The sequence below is a fragment of the Cryptomeria japonica genome, chromosome 7 (genome assembly GCF_030272615.1).
Source record: "Cryptomeria japonica chromosome 7, Sugi_1.0, whole genome shotgun sequence".
Taxonomy (NCBI): domain Eukaryota; kingdom Viridiplantae; phylum Streptophyta; class Pinopsida; order Cupressales; family Cupressaceae; genus Cryptomeria; species Cryptomeria japonica.
In genome coordinates this window covers 714,620,698-714,640,355 of record NC_081411.1, presented here as the reverse complement: position 1 = coordinate 714,640,355, position 19,658 = coordinate 714,620,698, and the positions used below count along the sequence as shown (strand labels likewise).

General features: G+C 36.1%; 1 protein-coding gene across 2 annotated transcripts in view; it reads left to right on the top strand.

The window, feature by feature from the left end:
- Positions 1 to 306: 306 nt before the first annotated feature.
- LOC131040254 (probable small nuclear ribonucleoprotein F) overlaps positions 307 to 19,658 on the top strand; it is a 39,253-nt gene continuing 19,901 nt past the window's right edge. Inside the window, exons 1-2 of one of the 2 annotated variants that reach the window (XM_057973149.2) lie at positions 307 to 464; positions 650 to 677. In XM_057973149.2, coding sequence (XP_057829132.1) covers positions 672 to 677 — 6 coding nt within the window. In that variant the 5' untranslated portion in view covers positions 307 to 464; positions 650 to 671. Of the gene's footprint in view, positions 473 to 649; positions 678 to 19,658 lie in introns of both variants that reach the window. The other variant, XM_057973150.2, reaches the window with a different exon arrangement.

The window sequence follows — 19,658 nt, the reverse complement described above, 5'->3', positions numbered from 1 at the left end:
ATAAAGCAACTTCCTTAAATCATGATCCATAGAGAAAGCTTCCTATTTTTTTTTAACAGAACTTACTTTTAAATTTTTTTTTTTATTCCAAAATATTAAGTTATAAATGATTCCATAATTTATTTAAAAAACTTCACTATTACATAAAGATAAAAATACAAAATATATTTTTCTTAAAAAATTACCCAAAATTATTTTGAAAAAAAAGTCAAGAGAGAGGCTCTAAAATGTTAAATCTATTTTGAAAAATTATTTTAGAGCCCTGCATAGAGACTCTTATTTTTCAAAATAGATTTAACAATGTTTTTTTGTAATACCATATACTGCATCACTCAATAGCTATAAAAACTGAAGCCCGAAAGTAGACCGCTAGGTCACCAAGAATAAGTTCTCGAGCGCGGATCTCTTGCGCTGCGATTGGCGAGGAGAAATTGTCATTCATTTGTTACCTCCTGCAGAAAGAAGTAATTATGTGAATACAAATTTCTTCCTGTAAAATGAAATATTTGTTTTACTTCTCATGGATAATGCTGGGGTTTAAGCCTTAAACCCTTTTGCAAAAATGCTTTTTAGGGCATTAAAAACCAAAAATTACGAATAGCAGGCGGAGTTTTTCTGATTAATGTTTTTGTCACTTTGTTATTCACAGAGGTTCTCGTGGCATTTGAGCTATGGCGGTATGTTCATCGACTTCACCTGGACATTTCATTTTTAATTTTTGAAACTAATTTCTTAGTAAATCATAGGTGATGTTATGGGTTAAAACCCTCGTGTATATAATTTGACTAATATATATTGTTAATGCAAGAAATTCTACAGTAGGCTTTCAAAGGGAAATTTCTTGGTTCGAATTGGCGTCTTGCTTGTCCATGCTTTAAAACTTTACATTTTTTCCTGGTCCTACATTCGTAAGATATATAAACATTGATAAGGATTGCATTCACCCAATAGTTGTTACAACATAATTTTGCTACATGTCTGCTGAAATTGTGTCTAGCTTTATAGCAAATGGGTGATACTCTTGAGAGTGCACTCCCTTACCATTATCCTACAACTCTTTGGACCAGTATTGCTCAATTTTTCTGTTCATTATTTCGACTCTTTTTTTGTCCAAAATTTAGTTAGTTCATGTTAGGGAGTATTGTTGTAACTATTGTAACATTAATTATGCCGATTCAGCAATGCAGCATATACTTGATCATAAGAATGAAATCTGAAGGAAAGCTTATTATCAGCCATTAACAAATAATTTAATATGGCAACTAGATTGACTTTGCGAGTGATTTTGCTCATAGACAAATTTCGAACGTATTTATCATTTATTTTTAATCTTGAATTTCAATTTTAACCTAGACATTTATGTACAGGAAAAACTGGAATATCCATATGTAGAGGCAGAATTTCCCCTGTGTTGTTTTAAATATGGAAGTGCCTCATTTTGGTTGTAGGAACAGTTTATAGATATGTCCTTTGATTACATTATTTTCCATTTACTACATTTTATCACAGTTTTCCTGGTTTTTGGGATTTGAATCTGTGCTGTCTCCATGGGAGCTGGCTAACCCTTCCTACCATTAGTTCACATAACCGCAGATGCAATTTTCCATTTTGGGGTTCCATTTTAACAATTTTTTTGGGATAAGTTATAAAGGTTCTTAAATCTTGGAATCGCATTTTAAAAAATCTTTTAATTTCAAGAGAGACTTGGTCAAGTTTCATGACAAGTCCTGTAATGGTAATATAAACTTTAGAAGGTTACACATGGCTCTTGCAAAAATTTGACGAATCTCTCAAAAGACATTAATGTGTGTTCAACTCCTTCTGAAGATGGAGCTTTGAATTCCTCATGGTGATTTACTCTGTTTTTATCATCCAGATAAACGATGACCCTCTTGTTGACTGGTTAGTGGATCGATGTGGTTCTTCATGAAGAAATAGGAAATAATCAAAGCTTTCAATAGAGCCTGAATTTCCTTGTTCATTTTTCTTTAATTTCATGATGTACAAATCAAGTTCTGTGGTTTCCGTCCTGGAGATTCTACCACTACCAGTAGGAGTTTGTTTCTTCTACATGACTAGGTAGAGATGGAACAGCTTGCATATTTTAGCACGGGTACACATTTTATTGTTCATTTATTTGCATTTGCCTAATCCTGGCCAAAATCCAAAATCTGAAAACTGGTGAGTAGAGGCTAAATGTTGATGGTTTACATTGTACAAATAAAGCATAGCAAGGCCTTTTTGATAAAATTATTGTTCTTTTGGCCTACACGTGAACAACTTTTATTCTGCCCCTGACAATGCATGATTGATTCGACCTGTTCTTCTGATGAAGTAGATGAGTGCCTCACAATGATAATATTTGCATGGCTAGTGCATAAAAACATGCACAAAAAATTAGGAAACTTGGTGTTGTCCAGTCTGTTCTGCTGGAATGAAGCAATGATATAAGATACACACTTTATTTGAACAGTAATCTATTCGAACAGTAATTGGGTACTAACCCAACTAATGAACTTTTCGAACATTTTGGTAAAAAAGTTTCTTAACATTGTATGATTGTCTAATTATTGTCATGATGAACATTCTTCTATGTCCTGCTTGGCATGATAGGATTGATGTTGTTTCTTTTCTGAACCTTATGTTTATGAAGGGAAAAATTGGCTTTCAAAGAACTCATGCTTTCTGAAACTCTAACCCTGAACCAGGTAGACTTATGATTGACCTTGTCAAACCTTGTTGGCCGTTCCGTCAAGTAACCCTAGGTTTTGGTTGCATATTGAGGTAACTCATTATTATTATTTTAAGGAATTTTTAATGAATTATTTATGTAATTATTATTTAAATCTCGCAAAGGCTCATGTTTCATTAGCTAAATATATTTATGTATGTATATATATCAATATATACATCTTAGGCATAGCATGAATATGAGAGTACGTATACCGACAGTATACGTGCCCCCATAGGCATGCATGCCTAAGGCGTATATATTCAATATATTATGCAAAATTCTTGAAAGGTTAAGTAACCTTAAAAAAAAAATAAAAAAAAAATAAATAAAGGAAAGGGTAAATGCTATATTATTTATTTAATTATAAAGTAACCCATCCTATTGTCGCTAAAGGTATTAGTGACTTAAAAGGAAAGACTAGTGAACAAGACATTTTCACCCCCCTTATTCCTAGCGCTATGCTCATTTACACTAATATTATTTGTTGAGCAAGTTATAATTTTTATCGGGCAATTGAATAAAGGGACTTAATAATATATTATCAAACACTTCATTATTTTGATCAATATGAAAGGAAGTTTGCTTTAAAGAAAAACGTAATGCATATTTAATCAATTATATCGCCTAACCTTGATATATATTTTGAGGCATAAACGAATTTGAATATATTCATATATCGATATGAATAGGAGATATTTTTTTCTATCGGGCTTTTTAGCGTGAGCTGAGAGGCTTCACCAGGAAGCTAGAAAAGGTGTAAAATGCGCGAGGAAAATGCAATGATTTTCGCGTGACTCTTGAGGGCGGATTTTGGATTCAGCCTAGTAGTAGGGCAATGGAAGGAGGAAAAACGTTTTTCGGAATACTTAAGCCAATGTGGAAAGAAAACGATTCATAATTCTTACTCCCGACAATCGTGGAAATAAGGTTTTATGCTCTGCGAATTTCATTTTCTACTGGGCATTTCCAGAACAGAGGGTTTGCAGTGTGGAACGACTCTAGGAAGTATTTACCAGACGTTCCATCTTCTATAAATCATACCAGGTCATGTAGTTAGACTAAACCCTGTGATTTTGGTTTATATTCCCTTCATTGCTTCTTAAATTTCGAAGTATAGTGATATGGAAATGGAATTAAATGGAAATACCGAGATATATCTGTTTTGTGTTATTGTTTAAAGTATTGGATATTTTGTTTTAAAAAAAAAATAGGAAGTTAATTTTATTCTTCCAGATGTACTCATAATTGATGAAGAAGGGTTTATATAGTTTTGACTGTATTTTCTCTTACCATGAGAAGATGTAATAGGTATATATACGTATATATTTGTATATATATAAAGATATATATAAATATGTATGTATAAATACATATACATCGTAGGATAACTAAACTGTCTCAGCAAGTTTGATTTAGAATGAGAAAGTATAAAAGAACCGGTACTTCTGATTTTGGGTAAGGGTTTTGAATAGTTTGCAAATTATAAGGAAATTTATATCTTATTTGCTGCTATGACTCTGCTGTTAGCTCCTTCTTGAACAGCAGAAACCTTGTTTCCTTCATAAATTTGTAGGTAATCTATAGTTTTTTGAGTTCTTTAATAGAACTTCTGGTTCTGCATTTATATCTATGTCCAGTTGTATAATATATTCTCACTGTTATGAAACCTTAAACTGTGGCAGCAGCCTTTGTGAAAACTTAAGTAAATTTATACAAAACTTCTGCATACGAACAGTTTGTCACTTTTGTTTTAAGTAAATACAATCTAAAATCTGAAGTATATGGTAATACTTAACCCATATGTGAAGGTATGGATACATGTGTATACTTATATATGTACATTGACATATATCGGTAAGTGTATATCAGTATGGTTTATAACTGGTAATACTTAACGTGTATGTGAAGGTATTGGTACATGTATATACTTGTAGATGTACATTAGCATATCCTGGTAAGCATATATCAGTATGGTTTATAACTGGTAATTAGCAGAGTAATCTAGTTAAAGATTTTTTTAACCGTGCCTCTAAGTTTAGAGAGAATGCTCTTCCTAAGACTTGAAATAAGAAGATTTCTTACCTCCTTACGAGCATTTTCAGATTTGTCTAAGTCTGTAATAAGATCGAACAGCAGAATCAGACGGCCTATCTAATTGAGATTATCATCTCTAGATTTTGATATAAACTAACACCCTAGCCTAGGAAGGTAGTCCGTAGAAGGGCACCGTTGTACTTTGATGCAGATAGCATCACCATTGAGAGATTACTCTCAAGATGCTAGGACATCAAAGACATGTCAGGCATGGTTTATATTCCATACTTATGAGTTGGATGTACATTTGGCGGCTCTTATGCCCTTTATTTTCCCATTCCAGGGATTTAGTTGAACCATCACAAATCATTGCAATCTTTAATGTGAAGAAATAAACAGTAACTTTAAGAGTGCTAGAGCTGTTAACAAATGAAAGTTAAATATATACTTGGTCATAGTTCAGTCGAACCCATTTGACCTTAGATCCATGCCAAGAAGGGTGGTGATCACTGATAGCGCGTTAATTCATGCTTGCAGTGTTAAACCTTGGCCAAGGTGGTGCCGCATAATTCATGCATCTGTTTGATCATTAGTACGAGATACACCTCTAGTCAGGAGCATCATACTAGTAGCGAGTTACCCTTAGTGTATGACCGACTAGTGCGCGTAGGTCGTAAACACCAAGTCTCAGATGGCATTGAGTTCCACTTCCCGTTACCTCCCTGTGATGGGTCGGGTCAATCCAGTTGGATATGGCACGTGGGACTAGTAAGTCCGTGGTTGGGCGGAAAAGCGCCCTGATGATACTTTCCCTCCTCACTGGTAACTTGATAAAGTTATGAAGTTTAGAATGTTAGCATCAGATGAAATGTACTCTCTAATCCCTCTCCCTTTCATTTAATGCGATGTTAGTTATTTTGTTATCTTTCGTTTATGTTTAGTTTAGAGCAAGGTTACCAGGAGAGGGGGTACTTGGGTACTTCGGAGACAGGTACTGGTACCAGTATGACAAATTTTCAAAAATAGGAGACAGGGTACTTGGAGACGGCAAATTACGTTTTTAATATAATTTTATAATTTTCAGTAAATATCATAACATAGAAAAGTTTAACAAATCTATATTAACTTTCAAGCTTAAATACACATATGTCAAATGTCATTGTGTCAAAAAGATTGAAAAGTTCAAAACTCACACTACATATTTGATATTTCATATTAGTTAGCAGCATCATTACAAATTGAAATTCAAATACATTGATAGTTTGATGCTGATACACAAACGTAAAACAAAAATCAGAAATCTATCATCTACTTTGCTATGTCTGGATCATCCATATGAAGGTCCTCAGCTAGGATGGTCTCCAGATACTCATCATTCTCTAGCTAAGGTTCCTCTGATGGTATTAGAACTGGAGGCAATTCATTAAGGCCATCTGGCTCAACCACTTCATCCCCCATGGCTGCAACTCCTCCATCATCAGGTGCAATTTGGTCCCTTTTTGCTGAAGGACCCTCCATGTAACCATGATCGACACGAGAGAGAAGACGAAGTGAGCTATGAATGTAGATCAAGTTCTCTGCTTTCTTTGACCCCAATCGGTTCCTCTTTTGTGAATGAATAAAACCATAAGTGCTCCAATTCATCTCACAAGATGAAGAGCTAGCTACTTGTGAGAGCAATCTGATTGCAAATGATTGTAATTCAGGGGCTTCACCTCCATGGTTCCACCACCACTCTAAAGGATCTTTCTTTGCCCGCATATCATATAAAGCTTCCACTGAAGAGAAATCACCTTGCCCATGTGAAAACTCATTCCATTGAGTCCTTATGATTGAGGCATCCTCATGTTGACCATAAATCTTTTATACTGCAGGCCAAAATCCTTTCATTACCTCTCTATCCTCATGTGGAGCCCTCTTTTTGGTCTCTTTTGTATTATGCCATTTAGGATTTAAGGTATGGGCAGCACAATGAAGGGGTATGTTGAGTTTGTTCCATCTTCCATGTAACTTTTCTTCTATCAAAGGATATAAAGAAGAATATTTTGCATCAGTTATTTTTTTGACTCTTTCACACATGGAATCTATTTCTTCATAAACTTCCCCCAAACATGGCTTGTTTGAGTTTGTAAATTTAATCACCTCACATATGGGCCTAATAAAATCCATAACAAATCTCACATCAGCCCAAAAACGGCTATCAAGGATCAAACCTCTCACCTCAACCGCAGTATCTAATGCAAATTGCCTCCAAGATGCCCACGCATCACTAACAACTGTGGAACACAAAGCTCCTTTGACTTCGCAAAGGCGGTCAAGAAGAATAAAATAGGAAGCAAACTGTGTATCAGCTGGTTTGAGAAGTTCCACCTTGGCAAATGTATGATAAATGGCTTGTGTGTGATGATGGTTACATATGAACATCTTTATTTTTCTGCCCTTTTCTACGAGGTTTGAAACCCATTAGAACTTGCCAACATCTTTGAGTGCATTGTTCAACGAATGCACACAAGAAGGTGTCCAAAATATATGCTTGTACTTGTTTTGCACCATCATACCTGCTGCTTTACAAACAGGGGCAGCATCGGTAATAACTTGGACTACATGTGATGCCCCCACCTCCTCAATGCTGTCACATAGCTGTTTATGAAGAAAATCTGCATTCTTTTCTTGCCCCGAACAGTCTATTGCCTTCAAAAAATAAGGCCCTTTGCTACATGTCACTATGACATTAAGTAGTAGACTATTTCTAGCATTTGTCCAGCCATCCATCACCATACTGCAACCTTTTGTAGACCACACTCTCTTCATTGGTGCAGTTTGTTGCTCTAATCGAATTTTTTCCTTGTCAATTAGAGTTATGCCGAGCTTTTCAGATCCAGGTGGTTTATACCCAGCTGGTCCATTATTGATAGCTTGTACCATCTCTACATAGAAAGGTGAGCGAGCAACATTAAAAGGTATTCCATTTACAAAAAAGAAGCGTGCAATTGCTGCATCAATTGCTTCTTGACCTTGCACATCAAATAGCCTTCCAATGGGGTTTGAGATGCTAGTATGTGGTCTCTTGTGAGACTCAGACTGTTGTGCTCCTACAACACTAGAAGACACATCTACCTTTGGCTCTCTAGTTGCCCCTGTGGTTGAAGCATGAGAGGAGTTCATGTTGTAAACTTTTCCATCAGCCCTTTCTTGCTCCCTCACAGCATCATATTGTTCTGACTAAATTTGTACAAATTTCAACACCGTGTCCTGGTTGGTGAAGGAAATGAGCCTTCACCCTCGTGTAGGTACCTTTCCATCCCAATGGACAAAGTTTACATTTAATAGTGGCTGTCCCCCCTGTTCCTTTTGGCCCTGGAACACGGTCAACATACTTCCACAAGGGCTACAAGCCTTGTTCTCCTCCCCCTCCCCCCCCCCCGACATTCTGCAATATGCAAGCAGCAAAACAAAATAAAAATTCAAAAACTATTACGGATTACCAAGTTTGATGTTTTAAATTTATCAGAATGTTGAAATTGTATAATAATTAGATTGTTAAAAAAATTTAAATTTGTTATTTTAATTTATATAAGACAGTTATAAAACTGTTAAAATTTGTATCAGATAGTTATTATAAAAAAATGTATCACAATCATACTTTTAAATTTATAAAATTATAAAATCTATATCAGACCATTAAATTAAAAATTTGTATCAGACTGTTAATTTCTTAAATTTGTATCAGTCTGATATAAATTTAAAAGTCTGATATAAATTTTTAATTTTATAATAGTATCAGTTTGAAAATTGAAATTTAAATTGTTAATTTTATAATCTGTTAAATTTTTAATATTTATTTTTAAATTTTTAATAAATAATAAATATACTGTATTAATAAATAATAGTAATACAGTTTTATTAATTACGGTATATAGCTTATACTGTTATACAGTATTATTTATTTATTAAGTGATACTAACAAGTTATAATACTGTATAACAGTATAAGCAATATACCGTAAATAATAAAACTGTATCACTATTAGTATTACTTAATAGTTAATAGTTAATAATATTAAATAAATAATACAGTATACTGTATAAAAATAATACTATTCAAAATAAAAAAATAAAAAAGAACATTGAAAACATCAGACAAATAATTAATAAAAAACCCAGAAAAATGCAAATCGAAACTACAAATCGAAACTGCAATGAGATGGAAACCTACTTGGATTGATGGGAAATTGCAACGAAACACCTGCCTTGTGATTTTTCTCAACTGGGTCGTATTTTTCTCCACCTGCAATTTGCGATTTAGGTTAAGCGCTTAGAGTTTTGCGGGCTGCGTTTTACTTTTACAGTCGCAATTTAGGTTTAAAACTTTAAAGTCAATGAAAGCCTGCGATTTAGGTTTAAAACTTCAAAGTCAACGAAAGCCCGCGATTTAGGTTTTCATCGTCCTTTTTCTAACACGACTGTGACGCGACGGGGCGTGGTTTTAAAAAAAATTGTTCTGCAATGTTTTTTTCACAGGAGATGCCATATTATCCGACGGGAGACGCAGGAGATGTTAGGAGATGTATCTCCAACGCATCCCTCTCAGATTGGCGCCTCCAGAGACGTTATGGAGACCGGAGATGTGTACCAGTCTCCGAGACGCGTCCCAGGGGTTTGGAGACGTGTCTCTCAGTAATGCTGGTTTAGAGCAATGCAATTACTTTCAGATATTGTTTATCTCGTTCAAAAAAAAATAAAATGTCTTCCTCTATATGTTATGTTGCAATGTTCAGGTTAACGGTTATATTCGTTTCAGCATGTTACTTTATGTTTAAAATGCTTTATTTCATTTTAGCATGTTGTCTCGTTTTAGCTTGTTACAAGAAGCATCATGAGGTGAGGATGGCAGCAACTAATTTTTTCTATCATAACAACATACATAACATTCCACATGGCAAGGAACCCATACTAGGAGTCATTCATTGGTTAATGAATTGGCTATCTCTTGTTTTCAAGACCACACAGCCAGATTAATTTGGTGCATACAAATTTTAAATGTAACCTTTTAAAGAAAATAAAAGCCAAATAGTAAAAGACTATGATTGCAAATTCACACTACTTATATTTTAAAATTTCGGCTGCTTTTAGTGAAGAAGCTATTTTAATAACTGTCCCAAGAGACAATTTTTGATCAACATCCTAGTGGCTTCAAGTGGATAGATGGTGTCCTTGATGTTGATTGATACCTCTTGCAAAGTGACAAGTAGATTGGATGATGATTTTATTGTAGGATTATGTTGTTTTGACACTACAATCATAGTGAAAAGTAGATAGATGGCAAGAGACCCAAGAAACCACCAAGGTATCTCCAAAACCATGGGCCAACTTTTGGTCCAGCTGGTCTAGGTTGGACCCATGCATCATCTCACAAGATTGATTCCTCCCAATGAAGACCATTGACCCCTATAACCCAGGGAATCAAGTATAACTCCCTAGTGCTTCTGAGATATCCTTTTTACTACAGCTTGGATAATTTATGCAATTATCTTATTGTTTTGTTTTGCACTGGTTAAACTTTGATTCGTGACATAAAGATGAAACATTTTTACAGAAGCAAGTTTTACAAATGATTTTGGACATACCAGTGCTGCTATGCCTTAATCAGATTATTGAAAGCTCACAATTGAAACCCTTTTGTGCTTTTCTGAGAATTTCACTTTGTACACTAGCTGGAAATTATTTACAAGCTCAGAAAGTAGGCACATACAGGTGCAACCCGTAACAGCAAACCCTCAGACTTGCTGTTGACCTCAAGATGCTGGCGCAATCACCTGCTGAAGCTGAAAAAAGTATTAATGACTGCCAGCGCTACCTCCTACTGCAGCTGGGAAGGAATTACGATTCCAAATTGGTGCTGTTTGAATGCTTTTTGATTGCTTTTGGCTCTACAAACCCTTGTTCAGCATAACAACCTTGTAAAGATTACTGAATTGTCTGTGGAATGTGCAGAAAGAGGGATTGGGGCTACGTCCAACCCTTCCAAGTTTGCCTGTAGGGGTGTTGTCCCAAGGCCCAGGCGCTCAAAGTCGAAGCTCAGAGAGGAAAAACAAAACTCCATCGATAGAAGGAGGAAAAAAATGAATGACCAGAATGAATCTCAAACCCCAATCGAAGCCTTTATAAACAAAAAAACTCCTACAGCCAAAAAAGCTTATTGAATTCCTCCCCCAATTCTTGTCTTTGGCGACTTAGGCAAATGAATAATATAAATATTAATCAACACCCACCATGACGTTGCCTAGTAATAATAAGTTTGTCACTTAAAAATGACCCCATTAATATTCATAATGAATAATTAAATATGCTGCACTAAACTTTAGCTTTTTGGGCCAATATTTAATTATTCACTCGTTCCCTTATTATTCATTTAATTTTTCCTAATCTCCGGAAATAGAGAAGGCTAGAAAATTCCTCTCATGATTATTCATCAGGCGGTAGGGGACATTACAGCTTCGTATAGGTGCAATAATCACACTTGCACACCTTTTACAGAGTTATTTTTAGCTGATCAAAGACGTCTTTTGACTTCTTACACTAGTCATAAGACACACTTCCTCCCAATGAAGACCATTGATCCCTATGACCAAGGGAATCAAGTATAACTCCCTAGTGCTTCGTGTAGGTGCAATAATCACACTTGCACACCTCTTACAAACAGTTTTTTTGACCAATCAAAGATGTCTTTTGACTTATTACACTAGTCATAAGACACATGACAATTGTCAAATGTGACAACCAAAGAATCTTGAGAATCCCTCCATTTGTGGCACTCCATTCAATAACAATCCAACATTTACAAAGCATTATAAATAATTAAATAAATACAACATTAATATGTGCAAGTCATACAACACGTAGTCCTAAAATACACAAGAATTTAGAATCGCGATACTCATTAATCGTTTACAGCCACTGTCAACTACAACCTACCTATGGCACAATCTTTGCACCAATAAAGAGCTAAGAACCTGAATTTCTTATTTGTTTCTAAAGCCTAAAGGACAGACTGTTTCATCTTCAGCATTAGTTCTACAGTTTCTGGATTAATATGCATTGCATGCCTGAGGGAAAGAAGTTCTTTTGGGGGGATGATGGTCGTACCCATTCTCTATCTCTTCTATGAGATTTCCCATGCATAGGTCTTTCAAATCAATGCAATTCTGATTCCAGTTCTTAATGCTTAATGCCGATACTGCTTTCTATGTCTCAATCAAATTTTATTGTTGTTGCACTTTTAATTATCCTTTGTAAGTAATAACATCAATTCTTTTCTACCATAGCACACCAAATTCTATAATTTTTGTATATAGTCCTCCAAATTACTCATAGAATTTAGATCCATTGAACTCATAACATAGTTTCTTAATTATCTCCATGTTTAATAAAAGAATTTAAGAGTGAAGAACTTCTTTCTTCCCTTTACTTCCCGACCTGATGATACTTTCCCTCCCTTCGCAGAGGCGACGATCTCTTGCACATTAAATCAGTTAGATCCAAAATCTTGTCCTATTATGACATTTCATAATTCATTGACAAAGGTAAAACATCATTAAAACATCATTACATAATTTTAACTATCAATTCATCAATTTGCCAATTAAGATTCATCAAATCATCACTATAAGCATAGTTGACATCATTCAAATATGTATGAACATATGAACATATTCATTCAATCAAAGCATGAAAAACTAGGGCACATTCATTCCATTTAAACATGAAAACTAGGGCACGTTAAACATCTTGCAAGTATAGCATAAATGCACTAGGGCAAACATATATCAGGGCGTAAATACTGCATATTCACAACTAGGGCACAAGTAGGATGTAACATTTCTCTTGGTTGATGCCATTGGATTACAGAGCTAAAGAATCATTCATAGGGGTTTGTGGAAGGTGATATTTAAAGCGGTTGATGCTTCTCATCCCCAATGCATACTAATTGCACATCACCATTCCTACCTTTGAACACATGCCATGCTTCCAAGTAAGGTGGAGTGGTGCCTACCTATGTTCTTTCTATCTGCAAAAGTTGGAAACCCTAGCAACAAGAAAAAATTAAGCATCAAATTTGTAGTAAAGAACACTTTTCTACTACTGTTATTTGCCAAAGTTTAAATAGTGTGTAGATTTAATAGCAACAAATTACAGTTTACTTGTGTTTCAGAAATGATAGAAAATAAATCGCAATTTGGATTTACTGTAATTGATTTTATTGGGCAACTAATTCAGACTGTTAGAATAATAATTTCTTATATTGTTAATGGTCAACTTAGGTTGTTAGATTTCATTAATGTATCTACAGTATTAGGTAGATAGAGGTAGGTAATATCATTAATTTCTACAGTGTTTTGTATTTCTATAAATTGTAATCTTTACCAGTTAATATGAACTAAGATATTTTACCAGTGAATCTGACTTTCATATGGTATAAGAGCTAGGGCACGAAACCTGTTTTTCTCAAAAAATCTGCACGATTTTTAACAACCTAGGGATTCTGCAACTTTGCCTAGGGTTTTGATCCCTTGTTTCAAGGTGATTTTTTTTTCAATTGTAGATTCTTGGTGGGTTTTTTGAAACCTCAACTGGGTCACTGTTAGATTTTTCTGGGTCTGTAGATTTTTTTTCGCCTACGGTTTTTGCACATTCAACTAGGGTTTTGACCCTTCAGTTCAAGTCAAAATTTTATTTTGATTGCAGATTCTTGGTGAGTTTTTCGAAACCTCAAGTGGGTCACCATTAGATTTTTCTGGGTTTGCAGATTTTGTTTTGCCTAAGGTTTTTGCAACTTCGCCTAGGGTTTTGACACTCTGTTTCAAGGCCAATTTTTTTTTCCTATTGTAGAATCGTTGTGGGTTTTTCGAGAGCTCAACTAGGTTGTCTTTGGATTTTTTTGGGTGCATCGTTTTCCGTGTCTCGTTTTTTGAACCTGCATATTTGACCCATCATTGGCAAAAAGAATATTTTGATTGCAGATTCTTTCTATGTTTTTCGCAAGGATTTCTGGGTTGCATCAGATTTTTCTAGGTCAGTCGAAAATTTTACCTCGAAAATTGTGCTAGGGTTTTGAGATTTTCTCCTTCGTTTCAACTCAGTTTTTTTTAATTTGCAGAATCTTTCTGGGTTTTTCGAGATCTGAACTGGGTTGTCATCAGATTGTTTTGGGTCTTTCGAAAAATTTATGCCTTGAAACCGTGCCAGGGTTTCAGTTTATGCGTCTGAATCCGACTTGCAAAATTCGTTTCTAAAAACCCTCTGTTTTCATCCTCTGGTTTTCGTGCATTCGCTAGTTCGACCTTGGGGTATGTGATGGCATTGCTGACGAACATTATGCTCGAAAGCAGCTAGAGGTTCAATGGCCGCAACTACAACACCTGGAAGCAGTGTATGTTGACGATTTTTGAGTATCGATGTCTTGATGCAGTTGTTCTAGGCACATCTCAACGTCCAAACACTGCCAGAAAAGATCAGGACAAATGGGGGGATGAGCGCAACTGGGAAGCCGTCATGGTCATCAAACTCTCTATTACCGATGAGCAGCTACCTCAAGTACTGTCCAACAAAACTGCGAAGGAAATATGGGATCATTTGAAGATTCTTCATGAAACCTCTGACAAGAGCAGAGCATTCTTCCTTAAGAATATGCTCTTCACGATCATGATGAATGTGTAGACATCTCTTCAGGAGCATCTGACAAAGATCAAGGATATTCGTGACAAGCTAGAAGCTATTGGTCGAAAAATGGAGGAAGAAGATATGGTGGTCATTACTCTAAAGAGTCTCCCACGCTCGTATGAGCATTTCATCGAAACACTCAATATCAGTTCCATTGATGTCGATTTGAAGTTTTCCAATCTTTGTAACAAGCTTTTACAGCAAGATCGGTGGCGACAGTAGTTTGGAAGCAATACCAGTTCTCCCTCCACCGAGCAAGCGTTCTTTGCCAAATCATCTACTAAGAACAAAGGGAAGGCTCAATCTTCTCAGCTGAAAGGCTCTGGTTCTTCTCAGGACATCAAGAAGAAGAAGAACGTTCAATGCAATTATTGTCATAAGTTTGGTCACATGAAGGTCGAGTGTCGAATTCGTTTGGCTTCTGAACAAAAGAAGCAGGGAGGGTCTCAACAGAAGGCAAATGTCGCAGAAAGAATTTGCATTCTATGCTTTTATGGCTAAGCGGACAGTAGATCCAGTACACTCTTCTGCCCGGTATATCGATTCAGGAGCGTCGTGGCATTTTACTCATCGTCGGGATTGGTTGACAAAATTTGAACCATTTTTGTATTCAATAATCTTCAGAGGAGGAGAAGAGTACACAGTTGCTGGTAAGGGCACTTTCAAGATTCACTCAGGAGGTAGAAATTTAATTTTTCTTGATGTCTACTATGTTCCAGGCATGGAACATAATCTCCTCTCCGTTGGTTAGATCATGAGGCATTTTCCTCAATTAGATGTTATCTTCAGTTCATCCATCTACAACATTATTGATAGGGAGACCCGTACTACCATCGCTATGGGACTTGAAGATCATGGTTTGTATAGACTTGCTAATTTTGGTGATTCTTAAGAGCATGCTTTGGTTGCTAGGAGTACATCCATCAGAACACTTTGGCATCATCGTTATGGGCACTTAAATGTACACTATCTCTCTCAGTTATATCGGGAGGGTTTGGTTATTGGTCTATCTGAGATCCAACCCCAAAATCATGGAGTTTGTGGAGCTTGTCAAGCTGGGAAGTAGCATCAGACACCATTCTCGGATGGTGATTCTTGGTGAGCCTCCAAGGTCCTTCAATTGGTTCACGTTGATGTATGTGGGCCAATGAACACTCCATCTGTTACCGGTTGCAGGTAATTCTTGTTATTTGTTGACTATTTCAGTCGTAAAATGTGGGTGTATGTTTTGAAAAATAATTCAAATGTGTTTAGTACATTTCAGCAATTTAAGGCCTTAGTTGCGAAAGAGTCCGGTTCTCAAATTGTCACTCTGAGGTCAGATAATGGGGGGGAGTCTTGTTCCAATGACTTCTCTACATTTTGTGCTACACATGGCATTAAGCGCCAACTCACCACACCATACACACCTCGGCACAATGGTGTAGTTGAATGCATAAGCTGCACCATTACTGAAATGGCTCATTCTATGATAGAGCATTGCAATGTTCCTAAGAAATACTGGGCTGAAGCAGTTTACACTGCAATCTATCTCTTGAATCGGTCACCTACACATGTCGTTAAGAAGATGACTCCTGAAGAAGCCTGGTCAGGACACACGCCTAAAGTGGGCCATTTGAAAGTCTTTGGTTCTACAGCTCATGTATGGATTCTAGACGCTAAGTGTGCTAAGCTGGATTCAAAGAGCCAAACACTAATGTTTACTGGTTACGACGACAATCAAAAGGCCTACAGGTTGATTGATGTAGAGACATATCGTCTCATTTTTAGTCGCGATGTTGTGGTTGATGAGACTACTAGTCCATTTATGCCTTCTACTACTCCTAGTCCTGCGACTCAATTTGTGAAGACTCCTGTTGTTGGTGTTCGTCTTCCTCTTGGTTCCCATGATGGGAGGGTTTCAGAGCATTTTGACTCTGAAGATGAGGAATCTACCGATCCAGCACCACCCGATTTTCCACAGGATTCGCATCCAGATAACTTTGGTCCAGAAACTCCAGGGGATGTTGTTCCTCCAATGCCAAATGTTGGTACTTCTACCCTCCGTCCTAAATGGTGGGCCAAGACTATAGGAGATCTTCGTGATGATGAACTTCTTGAGGATAGATCAGTAGAATACACTCAACCTTGCACTTATGGCCAACATCTACAACATCCATGAGCCCCAAACGTATTCAGAGGCTAAAGGCATTCTTGAGTGGGAAAAGGCTATGGAGACTGAATACCATAGTCTTCTAAAGAATCACACTTGGGTTCTTTCTGATTTGCCTCCTGGGAAGAAACCTATCAGCTGTAAATGGGTTTACAAAGTCAAGTATCATGCGGATGGTACTTTGGATAAGTATGTAATGTCCCCTACTGGGTTTAGGCCTGTTTTAACCATAATTAGCCTATTTCTATGTACTTATAACTTAAACTAATTGATTAGGAGACAATTCTATCTTAAAATGAATCAAATCAGTATATTCCATAGTTCAATCAATTAATTTTTTAATAAGTAAATTGTTCATCTATCTTACATCCATAGTTCTTAATGCAAGTGTCAAACCAATTGTAATGCTCCTTATTAGGATCATCTCCTTTCCAACTTAACAGGAAAACATATTCTTTTTCCCGATATTAACTTAAGAATTCTTTAGATTTATATTCTAATATTTATTTGTCATATCAAAGCATTATTTCTATATATATATATATATATTATATTTTTATATATATTCATATATTTCCTTCTATTTTCAGATATTATTATTGACTGCAGACTAGTTACTTGATAGTATTGTAATAATTTATAATTATAATATCATTATTAATGTTCATAATATTATTAAAATTCTGAATATGAACATCAGCGGCCTTCTATATTAATCATCCATAGTAAGCACGTCCCTATGCATACCTCTAAGAACGAGGAGGACACTGCCTCTAACTTAACACCAGTTCTGATCTGATTCCATCCATTCAATGGTTACAGATCCTATATATTCCTTCTCCCTACCTGTCTTATTCATTCTTCCTTCCTTAACTGAGCATCTATCTATCACTGGGCTTTTTCCTATCCTTGCTGGATGCCTAATAATACTAGTTATTAGTATAACTGTGGCTGTAAAGGCAGACAGATCCGACATGCGCCATATCTGGTCTGCCATTATATGTAAAATGAAATATGACTCATACTTATTGCAGTCTATATTAATATTACTATTCGATTCTGCATACCGACATTATCAGGCTTCATATATATGGCATACGTATTAAGCACATCCCCTAGGCATACCCCCGAGAACAACGATGTTCCTGCCTGTCCCTTCCTGTTCGGTTGGACGAAGTCTCATGGCACAATTTATTATTTATTTAGATAAATTGTCTCTAGTAAATGTCAATGCTCTTCCTGATGTGGAATACCTTTAAATCATGCGTCCCTATTTGGGTAGATTTGTGGCTCGTCTGAGCACTACAGATCTATATTCAATATTGAAAACCAAATCTTATATCCCCCTCTAGGATTGACGTCCTCTTCCTCTTAATATGTTGCGGAAAGTTCTTCATCAATATATGTGTCTTTTAGTACTATCGGTTGCTTCCTTTTCATTATAATCATTTCTACCTAATTTGTTTTTAGACAATTAACAAGTCTGCATAATATATTAGTGATCAGATAATATATCCCAAATATATTAATAATTGATAATAATTACTCTTAATTAATATAAAATTATTAATAAAATAATTATTGTTAATATTGTATTTATATTCTCAGAATTAGTTTATTGTTTTATTTAATTATTTTAAATATATAAATTGTGTTTACATTTAGGAATATGTTTATAATTTTATATATAGAAATTATGTTTATAATATGATATTAATAAATTTAAGTAAGTGTTCTTTGTGAATTATTATATTAATTACTGATAATAACTGCTTCATTTAGGATATATATATATATAACGATCAAGGAGGGGATATGACAAAGTACAAGGTCAGATTGGTTGCTCGGGGTTTTACACAGCGGGAGGGCATTGACTACGAGGAGACTTTTGCTCCTACTGCCAAGATGAGTACCATTCGTCTTCTTCTCGCCATTGCAATTCAGTTTGGATGGAAACTTTACCAAATGGATGTTAAGAGTGCATTCCTCAACGGTGAGTTGCAGGAAGAAGTTTATATGGCTCAACCCCCTGGCTTCAAGGTTCCTGGTAAGGAACATCAGGTTTGCAGATTGGTAAAATCCCTCTATGGCCTGAAGCAAGCCCCTCGGGGTTGGTACTTCAAGATTGATCAGTATTTGGTTGAACATGGTTTTTCAATGTAGTCCCTCTAACACTGATCTGTACGTCAAACTTTCCTGTGAGGAGATCTTTTTCTTGTTGTCTATGTGGATGACTTGATCAATACTGGAAATTCAGCACATTTGATTGCCGCAATCAAATAGGACTTGTGCCAAGCTTTTGACATGACAAATTTGGGGCTTCTCCATTATTGCTTAGGTCTCGAAGTGTGGCAGACTGATGACAGTATCTTTATTTCATAGTCCAAGAATGCCCGCAGTTGACTGGATAAGTTTCGAATGCAAGATTGTAAACTTGCTTCCACACCTATGGAGAAAGGGCTGAAGTTATCAGCCAAGTCTAATTCACCTGCAGTAGATGAAACAAAATTCAGACAGCTAGTAGGCAACCTCATCTATCTCATTGCCACTAGACCTGACATCAGTTTTGCTGTCAGCTACATCTCTCGCTTCATGACAGCTCCAAAAGCTGATCATTGGATTGCAGCGAAGCGAGTGTTATGATATGTGAAAGGCACTTCAAACTATGGCATTCTGTATACTAGGTACGACGATCCAAAGCTGATTGGTTATACTGACTCAGATTGGGCAGGATTGGTGGATGACAAAAAATCCACTTCTGGGTACGTATTCAGTTTGGGTACTGGTGCTGTCACTTGGAGCAGCAAGAAGCAACAAGCCGCGGCTCTTTCCTTGACCGAAGCCGAATAGCGGGGAACAGTCAAGGCCACATGTGTGGCAGTTTGGCTCTGAAGGATGCTCTTTGACATGTAGATGCCACAGACAGGTCCTTCTCCTTTGTATACTGATAATCAAGGGGTGCTCAAAGTGGCCAAAAATCTAGTCTTCCATGAACATACCAAGCATGTCGAACTTCATT